Source organism: Brassica napus, chromosome C7 (genome assembly GCF_020379485.1).
Source record: "Brassica napus cultivar Da-Ae chromosome C7, Da-Ae, whole genome shotgun sequence".
Taxonomy (NCBI): Eukaryota; Viridiplantae; Streptophyta; class Magnoliopsida; order Brassicales; family Brassicaceae; genus Brassica; species Brassica napus.
The window spans coordinates 24,004,509-24,021,106 of record NC_063450.1 but is presented as its reverse complement, the minus strand read 5'-3'; the positions used below and the strand labels follow the sequence as shown (position 1 = coordinate 24,021,106).

The window sequence follows — 16,598 nt, the reverse complement described above, 5'->3', positions numbered from 1 at the left end:
AAAAGGTTTTCAATATATACATATATATATATAACAATTTTAGTTATCTATATGTAAGAGCCCCCTGATTTAAAAATTAGCCTCAAGTCTTTACAACCCTTCGCTGGTTATATGGATACAATTTATGTCAAAATTTGATGAAATCATATGAATTTTGTCATAAATTTTAGTTATTTTACCAATCAATATAAGCAGAAAATCTAGTAACATAAATATTAGGTTTCAGAATGGTGGTCCTTGTCCATCAAACTATGTTTTTCAGAATGGTGGTCCTTGTCCATCAAACTATGTTTTCTGCAAGTTCGGAATGATCTTAAAAACTTGGCGCAAGAATGCTATGTGCATAGATTAGCTTTTGTTCAATGCATATGTTGATATTCGGAAACTTATGTTTCAAAATTGTGATCCTTCTCCATCTATTATGTTTTATGCACGTGTTGTTATTCAAAAACTTTTAGGGGATGTATTCGATTTAACATTTGACGTGATTTGATTTTCAATGGGGTTTTAGATGATTTCAATAAATTGCAGAGATTTAAGTGATTTTTGTTAAACTACTCTAGAATATCACCTAAAACTATGAGATTTGAGTTTTAATTTTTTTAACTAAGAAATTCTACACAAACACCCTAAAATCACCTGAAAACTTTAAAACTCCACAACTTAAAATATTTTCAATAACACTAGATTTCAGAGTACTTTAAGAAATGTCAAATTCAATAACAGTGGATTTTAAATGAGTTTTTAAAATTCATGTTTCAATAACAGTGAATTTATCATTTTAATACAAATCAGCTGAAACTCTCAGTTGAATACATCCCCTTATTATATATATTAAAAAAACGGTCACTTGTATGGTTTTTGTTGATTTGTTCAATTCTGGATATCAAAACGAAGGATATTGCACAAAGACATCTTCTTAGTCAACGGACATTAATTGAAAAAGAAAAGTTCTAAAACATTTTAGTAATTAAAGAAAAGTTCTAAACCGATTTATACTGCCAACTGTCTTGTTAATAATTTTCCCATTTTTTTTTTTTGTTCCAAAGAATTCTCTAGTTTTTTTCTCGTACAAAGAAATAATATTTACCCATTTTAAACACTTTATGTTCACTTTCGTATGCGTTTGTTTAGCTTTATCAAATTATGTATTTTCGGGACGACGCAGTTTATAGTTTGTTTGACTATAATGAATACTAAAGCTTTAATGAATACTAAAGCTATAATGCCTTATATAGTAAATCACAAGTCACTCAACCAATCTTAATTTGCCACATGGTTCAAGCTTCATTTTTAAATAAAAAAAATCTAAATTAAAAAAATTTGAGACAAAACAGTTTATTTCATCTCTATTTTAAACGAAAAGAAAAAAGCAAAAAAAAAATTTTTATTGCTTCCCATGATCTACACTTTCTCATCGTACATCAAAATCAGTTTTGCAACAAGTTCTTTATAAAATGGTTTCAAATAGTTTATTTCTCCCATGAAGTAACCGCTGCTTTCAACTCTGTCATAATTTTTATTTTGATATTGACAATATCGTATCTTCTCTTGAGAAGACGAATCTTCAAGTTGATGGTGGCGATAAAGTTTAGCAAATGAGTAAGTGATAAAGGGTTTAAGTCTCAGAAATTAATTATGTTATTTGAATTCCTTTTGTTTTTTTGTTTTTTGTTTTACATAGGAATCATCATTGTTACCACATCTTCACGTGACAAGTTTTTTTCTCTAATCAAAGGTCAAGAAGCCGGGAACACCTTTTCATTTTCTTCTATATTTCAGATTGGAACCAAAGAAAAGTGAGATGAAGATATATGATTATTAGATAATTGAAGCAGATTGATGGAGGAGGGTGACAATTTACAGGAAGACTCTCAACCCACATGCTGCTCATTTTTTATTATTAGGTCAGATGCAAAACCTTGACCAATAATTCTTTCTCTATTGTAACAAAAATAAGTGTTGAAAACAATGTTTAGTTGACAAATTATTAAATATTGAATTTGTACAACTTCTAAATGACTAATTTTGATCAGTATTTTATATAATAATCATCATGTGCTTAACATATATAAGCATATCTAGGTGAATTTGTTAAAACAAAAATAAAATAAAATAAATAATTAGTTAAGTATATTTATATCTATAATAATATTAGTCAATCAAGTATAATATTTAAAGTATGCATTATTTCTTTTGATATATTTAGTTTACTAATAAATATACTAAAATATCAAGTTATCATAATTTATTCTCTCCAATTATTCAAAATTTACTTTTATGTAAAATAAATATTGAATTTGTGGTCACAGCAAGTTAAATTAAACTAAAAGAAGAGGTTTTTGTTATTAATTAAGGATAAAGAAAAATTAGTATTTTGAATTTATTAGAAAGCATTGAAAGAATACCCATGCGTAGCATGGGTGAAACATACTAGTGTTATATATTTTAGAAGTATCGTCGTATAAGTAATTGTATTCAAGAGATTCGAACTGAATCGGGTAAAAATATTATTTTTGTTAAAAATATTCGAATTCGTTTCAGATGCATTGGTTATTTAGATATTTTTATGTTCCTACACATCATAATCAAAGTCATTCAGATCCGGGAGGACCCAACTCGAACCCCACACATAAATTTATAATATCCAAGTGAGGCATAATTTCAAAACCCAAAAAAAGTATCCCGAAAAAATAACTTGTATCTGAATGAATGCTCGAATGTCCATACCAAACTGATTTTGTAAATACTATTTAAAAAGAAGCTCTTTCTATATGTTTGGCAAAAATAACGGAAATATATATATATATATATATATAATTATTTAGTAAAATAGTTATATGGAGTGAAACATTAAGTAACAATAAATGTAATACATTTTAATTATTTTGATTTACGTTATTATTTTGTTCACATAAACTATTCCCTTGAATTATGTGTTTGGTTACTAAGATAAAAAAGTTTTAGTAAAACAGATTAAACCGAACTATTAACCATATGCAAAACTCGGTTATTTCACATTTTTGATTTTATAATTTGCACAAAGTTAATGTTCATTAACTAAAAATCTGCAGTATTACTTATAGTAATATAATTAATGATTTTATGTATTGTTAAGTTAAATATAATTAATGATGTGATATATTGTTAAGGTAATATAATTAATGAAATTATTAAAAGGACACTATACTTTCTTTATACTGCTATTCATGTTTCTAAACAATTCTTATTTATACTGCAATCCAATGACACTACTTTTTATATTGCTATCAATGTTTCTAAACAACTCTTATTTATATTGTAATTCATGTTTCCAAACAATTCTCAAATGTAATTTAGTTTTAATAATATTTAATAATATTGATGATACCTCGTTCAACTATGCAGAAATCAACACCGAAATGAACGAGTCTTAAGAAATTCATTAGTAAAAACATCAGAGAAGATTTTTTAAACAATTCGTAGCAAACATATTGGCCAGGATAACAAAGGCTGTGGATTTCTTATATATAGGTTACATCAACAACTAGCAAGTGAGTTCCACCAAAGCAGAGCCAGAACAGAGAAGTAAGTAATCAGTCAGTTCTTCCTTCCTTCGGGGAAGATGATATGGTATCTGCGCCTGCAATCACATTCATCTTTTGAGCTAAACAAAATCCAAATGACTATCAAATTTGGGACTGAAGAGAGAGAGAGAGAGAGAGAGAGAGAGAGAGAGAGAGAGAGAGAGAGAGAGAGAGAGAGAGAGAGAGAGAGAGAGAGAGAGAGAGAGAGAGAGAGAGAGAGAGATATGAACATACGTAGATTTGAAAGATGCACTAGTGACGCCAACAGGTGTGTTGACGGCGACATCTTGGAAAGGACCAGCCATCTTATCCCTTGGGAACCATCCAAGATCTCCTCCTTTTTTCCCTGATGGGCCCTCCAAGTACTCTGCTGCAATCTGAGACAAACAAATCGTTATGAGATTCTCCACCATTATTTATTATTACACACACATCTATGTACATATAGCTAGCCGAAAAACTGAAACTTGCATGTCTCAGTTTGAGGTATTGAAATGGGTTTTTCAGCTGTTATGAACATGTCACAGCTAGAGATGGAAGAACAAAATCACTGGCACGATCTTAGGTTGGATGTTTCAATTCATAAACAAGAAAACAGGAAGCATCATTGGCCTTTGCAAACTCAGCAGGAGGAACCTTGTCACCGTTGATCTTTCCTTGCTTTTCGCATAGTACATGTCTCGCTGAACAAAAAGCCAACACATCAAAACGAGCTTTTGGATACGAAAACACACGGTATCAATCAGACAGAGAGACTGAGTTTAGAAAAACAGACAACCTTTCACATAGGTGCATGTCCCGAGACCATCAGCAGCCTTTCCTGATTTTCCTTTCCCCTTGGAGGAGCTTCATCACTGCCACTGGCTTGCTTTCCCTTACCCTTCCCACCAGCCTTTGCGTCCTTCCCCATCTAGTAAACTCTGCCATAAACAACCCAATATTCGCTTTACTAGTCATCATCAGATTTAAGGGTTTTGACATCACACCTGGAACTAAAACCCTAAAAGCCCTTATACATATATAGTAGAGACTAAATGTAGCTTGCATTCAAATGCAAGTGACTTCGTAAGCTCAGATCCATCAAACTTAGAATGATCACATCACAACAAGAGTTCAGATTAAAAAAAAAATAGTATCTCAACAGGTGGGTAACTGAAACGCGAGGAGCCCATTTAGAATCGGCGAGACCAAAGATAGAATAACATCTCAAATGGGACAACAAATGATCTAGGACGAAGAACACTAAACCCCAGTTTTTAGTATATAAGAGAATCGATCAACAAATAACAAAAGACCATGAATATTTGAATGAAACATGAGCTGAGGAGAGCAGAAGACGATGACTTTACCTTTCAGGTTCTTCTTTCAGCTTCAACGATAGAGCACATAGAAAGAGCTTTTTTTGAGTATTTGATTTTAATAAAACTCAAATTTTATTAAATTTGAGTTTTATGCTAGAGGTTTTTTTGCTTTGATTTGTATGTTTTATGCTACATAAAAATCCCTTTTGAGTAAAATCAAAGGGAATTTAAAATTAAATCAACTAGTTATGCAACATTAATTAGTTAAGCTACATGGATGACAAAAAAAAAATTAGTTATGCTACATTAAAATCAAATCAATTAGTTATGCTACATTAAAATCAAATCAAAAGGAGTTTTTTTTTCCAAATCAAATCCTTTGAGTAAAATCAAAGGGAGTTTTTTTCAGAATCAAAGGGAGTTTTTCCAAGTCAAATCCTTATAAAATCAAATCAATTAGTTAGTTTTATGCTAGATATTAACTAATTGATTTAATTGAGTAAATCCACTAATTGATTTAATTGAGTAAAATCAAATCAGTTATATAATTATGGAGTTTTTTTCAAATCAAATATTTTGAGTAAAATCAAATCAATTAGTTATGCTACATTAAAATCAAAGGGAATTTTATGCTACATAAAAATCCCTTCGATTTTTATGCTTTCTGCTAGATATTTGTTTTTTGAGTATTTGAGTCATTTTATAAAATTTCATATTAGTAAGCTCACGATCCCTCAAGTTCGGTATTCTCTGGTCCATTATCATTACTCATCAATATAACAAATATAAAGATTTTTGTAAGTGGGGTTATTCACTTTATTTTGCAATTTGGCAAGTTTAAAAGCTATGAAAATAACAAAATGAGCTATTTTATAGTTTCAAAATTTTATGATGATTTTGTGTAAAATATATTGAATGTTTTGTAGACTTGTATCATTTTCTATTTGAGATTTCATTTTTTAGCATTAGAGTGAAAATAAATTAATTGTAAAAAAATAATGATATGCATTTTAATCCAATCAAATCATGCCAAAATGTCTTCTGGATTGGAATCCACCAGACCATTTTACGGGTTATATTGACGCTCATTTTGACTAGCGATCGTAAACCAATTTTTTTTGTTTATGTCATTATGTGTAACCATTGTACAAAGCAATATTGTACTAGAGGTTAAAGACTAATTGTTTGAATTTGATCAATAAAAATGTTTTGTTTTGGGCTATGCTTATTAGGATTTTTATCTTAAATGGACATGATTATTTTGAACATAAGGAGGCACAAATTTCCCCAATCACTCCATGAAGATCAAAATAATTTCTTCAGTTTATGAATACAAGCTTTCTTTTTGTCTAATTTTTACCATATTTATTTATTCTTTTTTTTTTTCATATTGTATAGTTTTTTATATTACATAATATTATTATGATTTATTTTTGAATTTACAGTTTATTTTGAAATCACAACTTGCTTATGACATTTAATTAACTAATTATGTTTCAAGTTTCATTTGCTTTTCATATTATAAAATTTAATATAAAAACACAAACTTTTTATTATGAGTTATCCTGATTGATATTTGTTTCACGTTTCACCCAATACAAACTAATTTCAGTTAAAAAGTTATGTAAATATCATATTGTGTAATGAGAAATATGATTTTATTTCATTTTGAAAAAATGATTAATTTTATTATAGATGATTATTTAACAATATATATAACTAGTACTTTTACGTGTATAAAGTGTATATCAGATATCCAAATACTTATTCGATCTTCAATTCAATTTTACTTTGATTTTAGTTTTCACAAGTATAAATAAATAAAACCATTCGACTATATGTATGTGTGCTCCAATTCGATTCTTCATTTTTTGCCTAGATTACAAGATTAAGAAGCTTAAAATTTGTGGTTAGTGTTACTATATTGTATAACTTGGCATTAGTATTTGTACACAAAAAAATAAAAACTTTCTTTGTGAAAATTATTGTTTATTTATACTAATAAACCACCATCAATATTACAAATCTAGTGTTTTCATAAGGACATAAAAATTGTGTTAGTTTGATCTATAAGATCCTTATCCAGTGAATCTTGAAGCAAGTGTGTTAGTTTTGAGTTCATGATAGTTAATAACTGGAAAAGCGTTCAATTTGATAATTGATGATTTGTGAATTTTAATAGATTTGTTTGTTTGTCTAAAAACTAATGGATCTGTTCTTTTGTGTAAGAACTAATGGATTTGTGTTGGTTTAGTTAATGAACTTTTTTGTGAGTTAAAAAAATCTAGGCCAGATCGGAATTTAATCTCTTTTAGTTCTCTAGGCACACAAAAAATCTCAAGCAATCTCTTTTATTCTGTGTGGACCTCTTATACATACCATTACAATCTAACCAACTTTTATTAAAAAATATATATAAATTAAAACCCAAAATACGTTAGTGAATGTCTTCTTCTTCATCCTCCATAAAATCTCAAAAGCAAGTTTTAATTTCTAAATTATTCCTTTCGACCTTTTTTGTTGTTGAAATTTCTTTAGATTGTTTCATTGTTTCTTTTGATTTTACTTTTTCTGTGTTGTTGTAAATTTTCCATTAGCTATGCACAAATTTTTTATTTATTTAATTTATATTTCAACTGAGAGAACCCGGTAGATTTAATTTAATTTATGCGAATAAGATTTTATGCCGAAAAGAAAATAATTTTCTCGGAAAATGATTGTGGTAGTTGGAGATAGTTTTTTTTTTTTTTTTTTTTTTTTTTTTTTCACCGTAAAAATACTTCATTTCATTCCAAAGAACCATACAAAAGCCCACATGAAGGCGGCTGCTAGAACCCATACCAGGGCGACTTAAAACTTAAACTAGGAGATGAATAGACAAACCCCATACACAAGAGCCCACATAAAGGCGGCAGCTAAAACCCACACAGGGGGAACTTACGGTACCAAAACAAAAGACCATAGTCGACACTAATATTAGATAAAAGCTAAAAATACACGATAGCGATCAGAAAGTTAATTTATCAGATTTAAAACCTTTATAAAGGCTATTGATCGGGGATTGCCGCTGCTACCCATAGCCAGTAGGCAGCCACACGATAACCTCCACCTCCTGCACCACGACTTATCGCTGCTGCACACGCACGCCAAACGATACCGTCCAAGAACCAAAACACTGCAACTTCATGACCCAACAGGCAGAAACGTTACTCGATCCATACAACCTTTGGATACGGGTGCGACGCGCTTCGCGTCCACTTCCTCCTAGAAGTCCAGTGAATTATCGGGAGAAGAAAGAATCGCCGAATTAGGTTTCCAATGTTGATCATTCTCCAAGAAAAGACGAGGACGATGCTCATGATTTTTCGACAAGACAGTATAAAAGAAAAACAGTCAATAAAAAAACAAATATTTTAAATTAATTAAATACTATAAGAAAATTAGGGTAAACCACTTTGAGTGTGAGAGGCTGTGAGCACTTGAGCAGCATAGAGAATTAGGAAATGGAAATGCGTAATTATAAAGCGTTTTTGGTTGTTTATCTATGCGATAGCATCTAATAGTGAAAAAATGATTAAAACGCAGTTTGATTGACGTCTCTTTTCAAAAAAATGTCGAAACATATAAAAATAAAAAGTAATGGAAATGTGGGTAATCGAAGTCCGTGCCTCTCGCATGCAAAGCAAGCGCTCTACCATTTGAGCTACATCCCCAATTGGTATATCCAACCGTTCATAATATTATATTACGTAAGCACTACGTCATAAAGGAGCGAAAAATTCGTTAAGTTAGTTATAAATAATTGCAGGAATTGCGCAGACATTAGACACCTCGGATCTAAAGGTTGAGATTCAGTCTTCTTCCGCCATTCGCGAACCATCTTCAAACCTCTTATTATATACTTATTTTTCCCCTCTTTCCCGACACAACAGAAACCAAGATCTCTGTTTCCCACACATTATCGTGACAAAAGATGTCGTCAGGATCCGACAAAGAGAGAGAGACATTCGTCTACACGGCTAAGCTCTCCGAACAGGCCGAGCGATACGACGGTACGTTAAATCAATATATTCTTTAATATCTTACAAGAATCAAAAGTTACAAAGTTATGGTAATGATATTGCAGAGATGGTTGAGACGATGAAGAAAGTGGCGAAAGTGGACAGCGAGCTGACGGTAGAGGAGAGGAATCTGTTGTCTGTTGGTTACAAGAACGTGATCGGAGCAAGGCGAGCCTCGTGGAGGATCATGTCGTCGATCGAGCAGAAGGAAGAGTCTAAAGGCAACGAGACAAACGTGAAACACATCAAGGGTTATCGCCAAAAGGTAGAAGACGAGCTCGCTGATATCTGTAAAGACATTCTTTCCATCATCGATCAACATCTCATCCCTCACGCTACCTCTGGTGAAGCCACTGTTTTCTATTACAAGATGTAAGAAAGAAACGAAACACTCTTCTTCTGTATCATTATCTGTAAACGAAATTCAACTTGATTCGAAATGTTTTGTAGGAAAGGAGATTATTACCGTTACTTGGCTGAGTTTAAGACCGAGCAAGAGAGGAAGGAAGCCTCTGAACAGTCGCTCAAAGGCTATGAGGTATTTATCTAAACAAGTTCATTCTCAGACATTTGTTAAAGGTTCTGATAGGCTTAAACTTTGATTAGGCTGCAACACAAGCTGCAAGCACTGACCTTCCTTCCACCCACCCGATTCGTCTTGGTCTTGCTCTTAACTTCTCTGTTTTCTACTATGAGATCATGAACTCTCCTGAAAGGTCTCAATTCATTTTTCAACAAATATCATTACCAAAATGAAATATACCATCAGGTGTCAACTAATGTGAATGTTGCAGAGCTTGCCATTTGGCCAAGCAAGCCTTTGATGAGGCGATTGCGGAGTTGGATACGCTAAGTGAGGAGTCTTACAAGGACAGCACTTTGATCATGCAGCTCCTTAGAGACAATCTCACCCTCTGGACTTCTGATCTTCCTGAAGATGGAGGTCTGTCTCAAAATCACAACACGTGATTTAATGACTCAAAAACCAACTGGTTGGTTTATTTGAGAATTAAGAATGAATATTTCTTCTTTTGTTTTAGGAGAGGACAACGTCAAGTCTGATCAAGAACATTGCAAGATCATAGAAGCCACTGATGTAATAAAACTGATTAACATTAGTCTTAGGTTGTGCTAAGCTAATGTGGTTTGCCTTTTTGTTTCTTTGTTTCAGAAATGATCAGAGGCTTTGGAAGTTGAATTGAGTTTAGATTAAACTCCACATCTTGGTTTCGTCAGGGAGATGAGACAAATGAATTCAAATTTTATAATGTTCTTTTTTCTTAATTACTTTTTTTTTTTTCTTCTTTCTTTTGTTGTCAATCTCATTATATCAAATGTCTTTGATGTTATTGTGACTTGATCTGATATGTTTTGACTATTTATAATATACAGCACAATCAACTGTATTATTAGAAACACCCAAACAAACACAACACTGGCTCTAAGTGTCATCATGAAAAGATCAGTAATGCTCTCTGATGGTTCTATATTAATACTACTGCATACTATAGAATAAGAGCTGAGGACAAACCTAATCAACTATATACAAAAAAGATGGGTGAGAATGAAGCAAAGACCACTAATCCTTCTTATTCTGTTTATGTCATTGTTCTTCCTTATCAAAGTAACTCTGCGGCAAGGTGAAGTCTTCTTCGTGGTTAAGAATGTCAATGTCCTCATCATCTGATTTCTGGTAAAAGATTAAACCATCAGCACCATTCTAAAGCAGGCCATGAGCCAACTTAGAAACATAATAGTCAATGATTGTGTTGTAATGACTAACTCACCAGCATCTCAATGTTGTAGAAACGATCCAGAAGCTGCAGAACCTCATCCGCTGTGAACTGTCGATCAAAGCTATGGACAGAAAACAGTTGAGAGAAAGGTTCAGACAAATATCAATATCAATTTAGAACTCAGGAAAATGTCATACAAACCTTCTGCCGAGGTATTCCATCAGACCGTAAAGAACAAAGTGACGATGTATGCCTGCCACACCACATTACAACATAATCCCATTAGTAGAAAGCAAGAAAATTGATTCCTTTTTAGTAAAGGTTTATGCTTTCTTGATTTCTTGGCCTAAGGATCAAGATTTGCAAAATTTGAAAAAACTTGCCTCGGAGTTTAACGGGAGGATAGATTTCAAGCGCTTCTAATAACGTGAGCTCCAATTCAACCTGTGATTGCTCCTGAGAATCAATCAATCCAAGAACTATTACGATCACACATAACAAGAAGATGAGTAAATGGCAGATAAAAGAAGAGAGAAACCTTGGAGAGAGAAGAAGCGGAGGAAGGTAGAGCTTTGCAGGGAGAGAGTACGGACATGCCGTCTTGTTCTTCTTCTTCTTTCTCTTTACCTCTGTCAACTTCGTCATCTCTTCCACCCATCTTGTCCCCTTTCTTCAGTCCGTTTAGGGTTTCGTGAATTTGATCCCAGGTGAACTGTGTTCTGAAAGCTGTGTTGTTGTGAATTGTGATGCAGAGCTTCTCGAGAAGCCCACCTGGATCTCTAAATTGGGCCGGCTAATTCTTAAGGCCCATAAAATGTATTCCTTCTAATTCACCTCCGGTTTATAAGTCTCAACTATACCGGTACACAATTACAATATCCAAGGATAACGAAGATCAAAAAAAGCATAGGATTTGGTGGTTAGTGTACTGCATTATAATATTACCAACATAAATTTCAAGTTTACGTATTGTATTTTTTAGATAATAGGGTTTAACAATAAACATAACTAATATTTTAAGGTTTAAGGTACATAGGGGGGGGGTGTTATTGTAGATAGAGTCTAGGTGAATTATAAAATTTTGAAACTCCATCATTATTGGTAGATGGAATTTTAAATTCTTAGTAAACTTCATTGTTATTGGTTTAAAGATTTTTAAAAAAGGGGGGGGGGGGGGGAGGGTTATTGGTAGATAGAGTCTAGGTGAATTATAAAGTTTTGAAAATCCATCATTATTGGTAGATGAAATTTTAAATTCTTAGTAAACTCCATTGTTATTGGTTTAAAGATTTTTAAAATCTATTCAAAATCTTTTGTTATTCAAAAAGTTTACTTAGGATTGATTTTTTAATTCTATCAAACTCTATTGTTATTGGGATATAAATTCTTTATTTTTTTACTCATGAGACTCAACTTTGAAAATCTGATGTATACCCATAAGAGTTTTAAAATCCATATAATAGAAAACACACTTTTGATTCCGTAGCGTTACACAAACAAGTAATAATTTCAACATTTGCCCATTTATTTCAAAACTGTAACAAGAAGAAAATCATATACAAAGAAAAAAAGCAGCGATGATGTTCTTACACCATAACAAGAAGCATCAATGCTTGAGTGTCATCATCTTGGCAGAATAGCGTAAGCAATAGTGGTGGAAAGCTGTCTTTCATGGCTGACGATCCTTCTTTCTACCAACTCATTCTTCGAGGCGCAGCTCCTATCGTTGCCATGGACAGAAAATGTACCCAACACTCATTTATCATTTTCGAAACATTCATCATCTCCTTGTGTCTTTTCGTAGTGGAAATTGGATCACATGGGTGAAGGAAGGACTGAGGTGGCTCAACTCATTGCTACTACTGTTACTAATTAAGGAACATCGATTCCAATTGTACGAAGCAACATGAGGTCCAAGATGGCTACAATAGATTATCCTCAAGAGTTGATCTCGATCGATCTTGTGACTTGATTCGGCCACGAAGATTTCTCAGGGACTTGTTGTACATCATCTCTGACCCGTATATCATCTCTTACTATCGTCTCTACTTACAGAGAGCTTTTAAAAAATTGTAAAGTTTTCTAAAAAAACTTTTACATATTTACTTAATTAATAGGCTTTATAAAAAAAAAACAAAATGTATGCAAATCTATGAAGATCAATCACAATCAATGGAAATCTATGTAAACTATTTGTTAAGTTTACTTAACTTTTAAAAGTCCATCAACTTTTAAAATCACTAAATTCCATACAAATTCTTGTTTGAATAAGCCCTTCTAAATTTGCATGTGCTTTATAAATAGTTTCGGAACAAGAAACGCTCTCTTATTTCAGGTATTTATATATTATTTGATTTTTGGTTCGGTTTCAGAATTAGATAAATAGGAACTCGTTCAAGTATTGGTATCGATGAGTTTAGAATCTATTTTTCAGGTTAGTGTTACTGTATTGTATAACTTGCCTTCAGGCACGACTACTTGTACACAAGAAACAAGGCTTTATTTATGAAAATTGTAATAAACCCAACATCGTGTTTTTTATAAGGATATCAAGGAATATTCAAAAAGTTTTGACATGTATTGGTCAACGCTGCCTGAAAGTATCTGCATAGAGACTAGCTATCCTAAACCCAACTCATTTTGTATCCAACATTAAAAAAAAACGAACCATGTAATGGAAAAATCAGGTTAGAGACTCAAACCAAACGTATACACAGTGAATCAATGAAACACCGGGAAATAGTCCATAGCTTTAAAATATTCGATGAACCTAAGCTTCATTCATACCTTGCTCCTCACAAGAGTTTCTGCAAAAATGGAGAAGACCAAACACACTTGATGAGATGGTCACAGTTTGATTCCTCTGTAGCAAGAAACTGAGGTTTCCTTATTACAACCAGTCATTTTGTTATATCGTTGCATTATGCACGCCCCCTGGAGTAATCCATGTTGAAAAGCATATTCCTGCGGTTCTATGATCCCATCCTGATTTGAAACTTCTTGGCCAGTGAGTCCACCTGAACATCCTTTTTATAGTCTAGTTCCCTGAGACATCTCCTTCTTAGATTTTCCAATGTCTCCTTTGACGGTTCAATTCCAGCATTAATCTGTTGATCCAAAAACCATGAATTTGTTTCTCACAACACAAATCTTTCTGCCATAGTGGTTCGGTTTTCAATTCTGGTTTACCATGTCATCACTGACGGCCATAGCTGACCTGGGATCCCGGTTAATGAGATGAGCATCAACCAGCAATGAATACGTCCGGGCATCAGGTTTAACTCCTTCTCCAGCCAGATGAGTGTATACTTTTGATATCTTGCATATTTACATTGTTTTGTCCATTTATTCATGTGCATTTTCATCATATAGATTAGGATTTAGCCATGTCTAGGTTGCATTTTGCATACATATGTCTCTATTAGGTATTGGAGTACCACATGGAGTTCCTGGAGACATTTGGGTGCATTTGGAGCTCAAAGGAGGTGATTAGAGTGATCTTTGGACGAGCACTGTCTGGAGCGACTACATGAAGTCGCTGTGCACCACATCCCGGAGCGACTTTCCCAGAGCGACCGCACGAAGTCGCTCGCGTTTTCACGTCCGGAGACACACAGATTTGACCCTGAAGCGACCTCCCAGAGCGACGTGCCGAAGTCGCTCCCGATGTTCAGAGCGACCTGTTGGAGCGACACACCAAGGTCGCTCGCGTCCTCTCGTCCAGAGACACCAAAATCGAGCATCCTGGAGCGACCTCTCAGAACTATCTACCAAGGTCGCTCCAAGCCAGAGCGACCAGCCCAGAGCGACTATCTCAAGTCGCTCCAGCCAGAGCGACCAGCCAGAGCGACCAGCCAGAGCGACCAGCTCAAGTCTCTCGCGTTTTGAAGGGGCGAGACACGAAGAAACGCATCGGGAGCGACCTCCTGGAGCGGCTATGCTAGGTCACTCCGCGTGTTTTGCTTGGACGATTTTTATGTTATTTCAGGGGCCTTTTGGTCATTTGTTTTGTTGTTTTTATATTGCCTAAACCTAAGTTAAGTACTTAGGTAATCGATGGGAGGCAGAGAATCTTTTTTCTGGAGAACAACTAGTAAAAACTTCTTTTGATTCAGATTTCATTGCTTTCATCTTGTGTTCTTGTTGATTTCTTATCTATTCCTCTACATGACTAATCTGAAATCCAATATGGGTTTAAGAGGAATCATGGAGATTAGTGAGTAATTACTTTTTGAATTCATGGGTTAGGGATATTAAGGGTGATTAGGTTAGTTCTAGGATGTTTTAGTGTAGATCATTCTTGTTCCTTGCTAGTAGAGTATTCATAATGCATCTTCTGAGTTGGCCACTCAAAAGTTAATCAATAGGCATTTCCCACCCAAAAGGTGTTTGATGAAATGCCCGAGACAACTCTCCTAGGCTTTTAGTATACTTTGCCAAAGACATTTGTTGTTAAAGGTGCTAAGATAGCTAATAGACTTGTTAGTACTGATTGCTTTCACATTATTCAACCAAATACATTTGATGGTTGAGATATGTTAGCAAATGAGTATTCATCTAGACATAGAGCTTGCTTAGAATTGTGTCTAGGCTTAAGATCGATAGTTTGATTGATCATTTGCCATCCTTAGTTCGATACTTGATCACCCAAGATCTAATCCCTATGCCCATGAGTTATCTTTTCCCTTAGTCAAGAAAGTATCATTCTGTAATTGCTTTCTAGTATTAGTAGTAGTTTCAAACCCATCTAAATCATTGGTTGCACTTAGATTAAGTGAGTACTTGCATTCTCGGTGCTTTGATATCCCTCAGAACTGGTTCGACAATCATTTATACTACAACATTTGTATTAGGAGACTTGAAAACTCCTAACATCAACTTTTTGTACGCTCAGAAGTCTGCAAAGCAAACAAGCTTGTGATTGTTCTTCCAAAGAAATAAAAATACTAAAGAGAGACAATCATATGACATGGAAACATCACCTTCTTGACCTTCCCAAATGCATATATTAAAGCATTGTATGATGATATCTTGCATATTTACATTGTTTTATCCATTTATTCATGTGCATTTTCATCATATAAATTAGGATTTAGTCATGTCTAGGTTGCATTTTGCATACATATGTCTCTATTAGGTATTGGAGTACCACATGGAGTTCCTGAAGACATTTGGGTGCATTTAGAGCTCAAAGGAGGTGATTAGAGTGATCTTTGGACGAGCACTGCCTGGAGCGACTACATGAAGTCGCTGTGCACCACATCCCGGAGCGACCGCACGAAGTCGCTCGCGTTTTCACGTCCGGAGACACACAAATTTGACCCTGGAGCGACCTCCCAGAGCGACGTGCCGAAGTCGCTCCCGATGTTCAGAGCGACCTGTTGGAGCGACACACCAAGGTCGCTCGCGTCCTTTCGTCTGGAGACACCAAAATCAAGCATCCTGGAGCGACCTCTCTGAGCGACCTACCAAGGTCGCTCCCAGCCCAGAGCGACTATCTCAAGTCGCTCCAGCCAGAGTGACCAGCCAGAGCGACCAGCTCAAGTCGCTCGCGTTTTGACGGGGCGAGACACGAAGAAACGCGTCGGAAGCGACCTCCTGGAGCGGCTATGCTAGGTCGCTCCGCGTGTTTTGCTTGGACGATTTTATGTTATTTCAGGGGCCTTTTGGTCATTTTTTTTGTTGTTTTACATTGCCTAAACCTAAGTTAAGTACTGTGGGAAGCCATTGGAGGCAGAACAATCTCTTTTCTAGAGAACAACTAGTAAAACTTCTTTTGATTCAGATTTCATTGCTTTCATCTTGTGTTCTTGTTGATTTCTTATCTATTCCTCTACATGATTAATCTGAAATCCAATATGGGTTTAAGAGGAATCATGGAGATTAGTGAGTAATCACCTTTTGAATTCATGGGTTAGGGAGATCGAGGGTGAT

General features: G+C 34.3%; 2 protein-coding genes and 1 long non-coding RNA gene across 3 annotated transcripts; 1 reads left to right on the top strand and 2 right to left on the bottom strand.

Annotated features, from left to right (window-relative positions):
• Window positions 1-3,392: 3,392 nt before the first annotated feature.
• Window positions 3,393-5,083, bottom strand: LOC111207531. Its single transcript, XR_002659778.2, has 4 exons — window positions 4,916-5,083; window positions 4,345-4,486; window positions 3,801-4,249; window positions 3,393-3,622 (listed from the first exon to the last, which is right to left on the bottom strand). It is a non-coding gene; the product is annotated as an uncharacterized LOC111207531 (long non-coding RNA).
• Window positions 5,084-8,685: 3,602 nt separating this feature from the next.
• On the top strand, window positions 8,686-10,335 carry LOC106425559 (14-3-3-like protein GF14 iota). Its single transcript, XM_013866295.3, has 7 exons — window positions 8,686-8,919; window positions 8,994-9,300; window positions 9,379-9,466; window positions 9,535-9,644; window positions 9,723-9,871; window positions 9,969-10,024; window positions 10,100-10,335. Exons 1-7 carry the CDS (start codon window positions 8,841-8,843, stop codon window positions 10,103-10,105), a joined length of 795 nt encoding a protein of 264 aa, XP_013721749.1. The 5' UTR covers window positions 8,686-8,840; the 3' UTR covers window positions 10,106-10,335.
• Window positions 10,316-11,405, bottom strand: LOC106425560. The gene is made up of 5 exons (XM_013866296.3): window positions 11,203-11,405; window positions 11,048-11,120; window positions 10,866-10,917; window positions 10,716-10,785; window positions 10,316-10,618 (listed from the first exon to the last, which is right to left on the bottom strand). Exons 1-5 carry the CDS (start codon window positions 11,320-11,322, stop codon window positions 10,532-10,534), a joined length of 402 nt encoding a protein of 133 aa, XP_013721750.1. The 5' UTR covers window positions 11,323-11,405; the 3' UTR covers window positions 10,316-10,531.
• Between the last annotated feature and the right edge of the window lie 5,193 nt (window positions 11,406-16,598).

Bases quoted from the DNA above. Each gene is read 5' to 3' on its own strand.
- LOC106425559 (XM_013866295.3), top strand. From the start codon at position 8,841: ATGTCGTCAGGATCCGACAAAGAGAGAGAGACATTCGTCTACACGGCT. The intron at 9,467-9,534 runs GTATTTATCTAA...AACTTTGATTAG, and splicing joins AGTCGCTCAAAGGCTATGAG to GCTGCAACACAAGCTGCAAG. The intron at 9,872-9,968 runs GTCTGTCTCAAA...CTTTTGTTTTAG, and splicing joins TGATCTTCCTGAAGATGGAG to GAGAGGACAACGTCAAGTCT.
- LOC106425560 (XM_013866296.3), bottom strand. From the start codon at position 11,322: ATGGGTGGAAGAGATGACGAAGTTGACAGAGGTAAAGAGAAAGAAGAA. The intron at 10,918-11,047 runs GCAAGTTTTTTC...GTGGTGTGGCAG, and splicing joins TCCTCCCGTTAAACTCCGAG to GCATACATCGTCACTTTGTT. The intron at 10,786-10,865 runs GTTTGTATGACA...TTCTGTCCATAG, and splicing joins ATGGAATACCTCGGCAGAAG to CTTTGATCGACAGTTCACAG.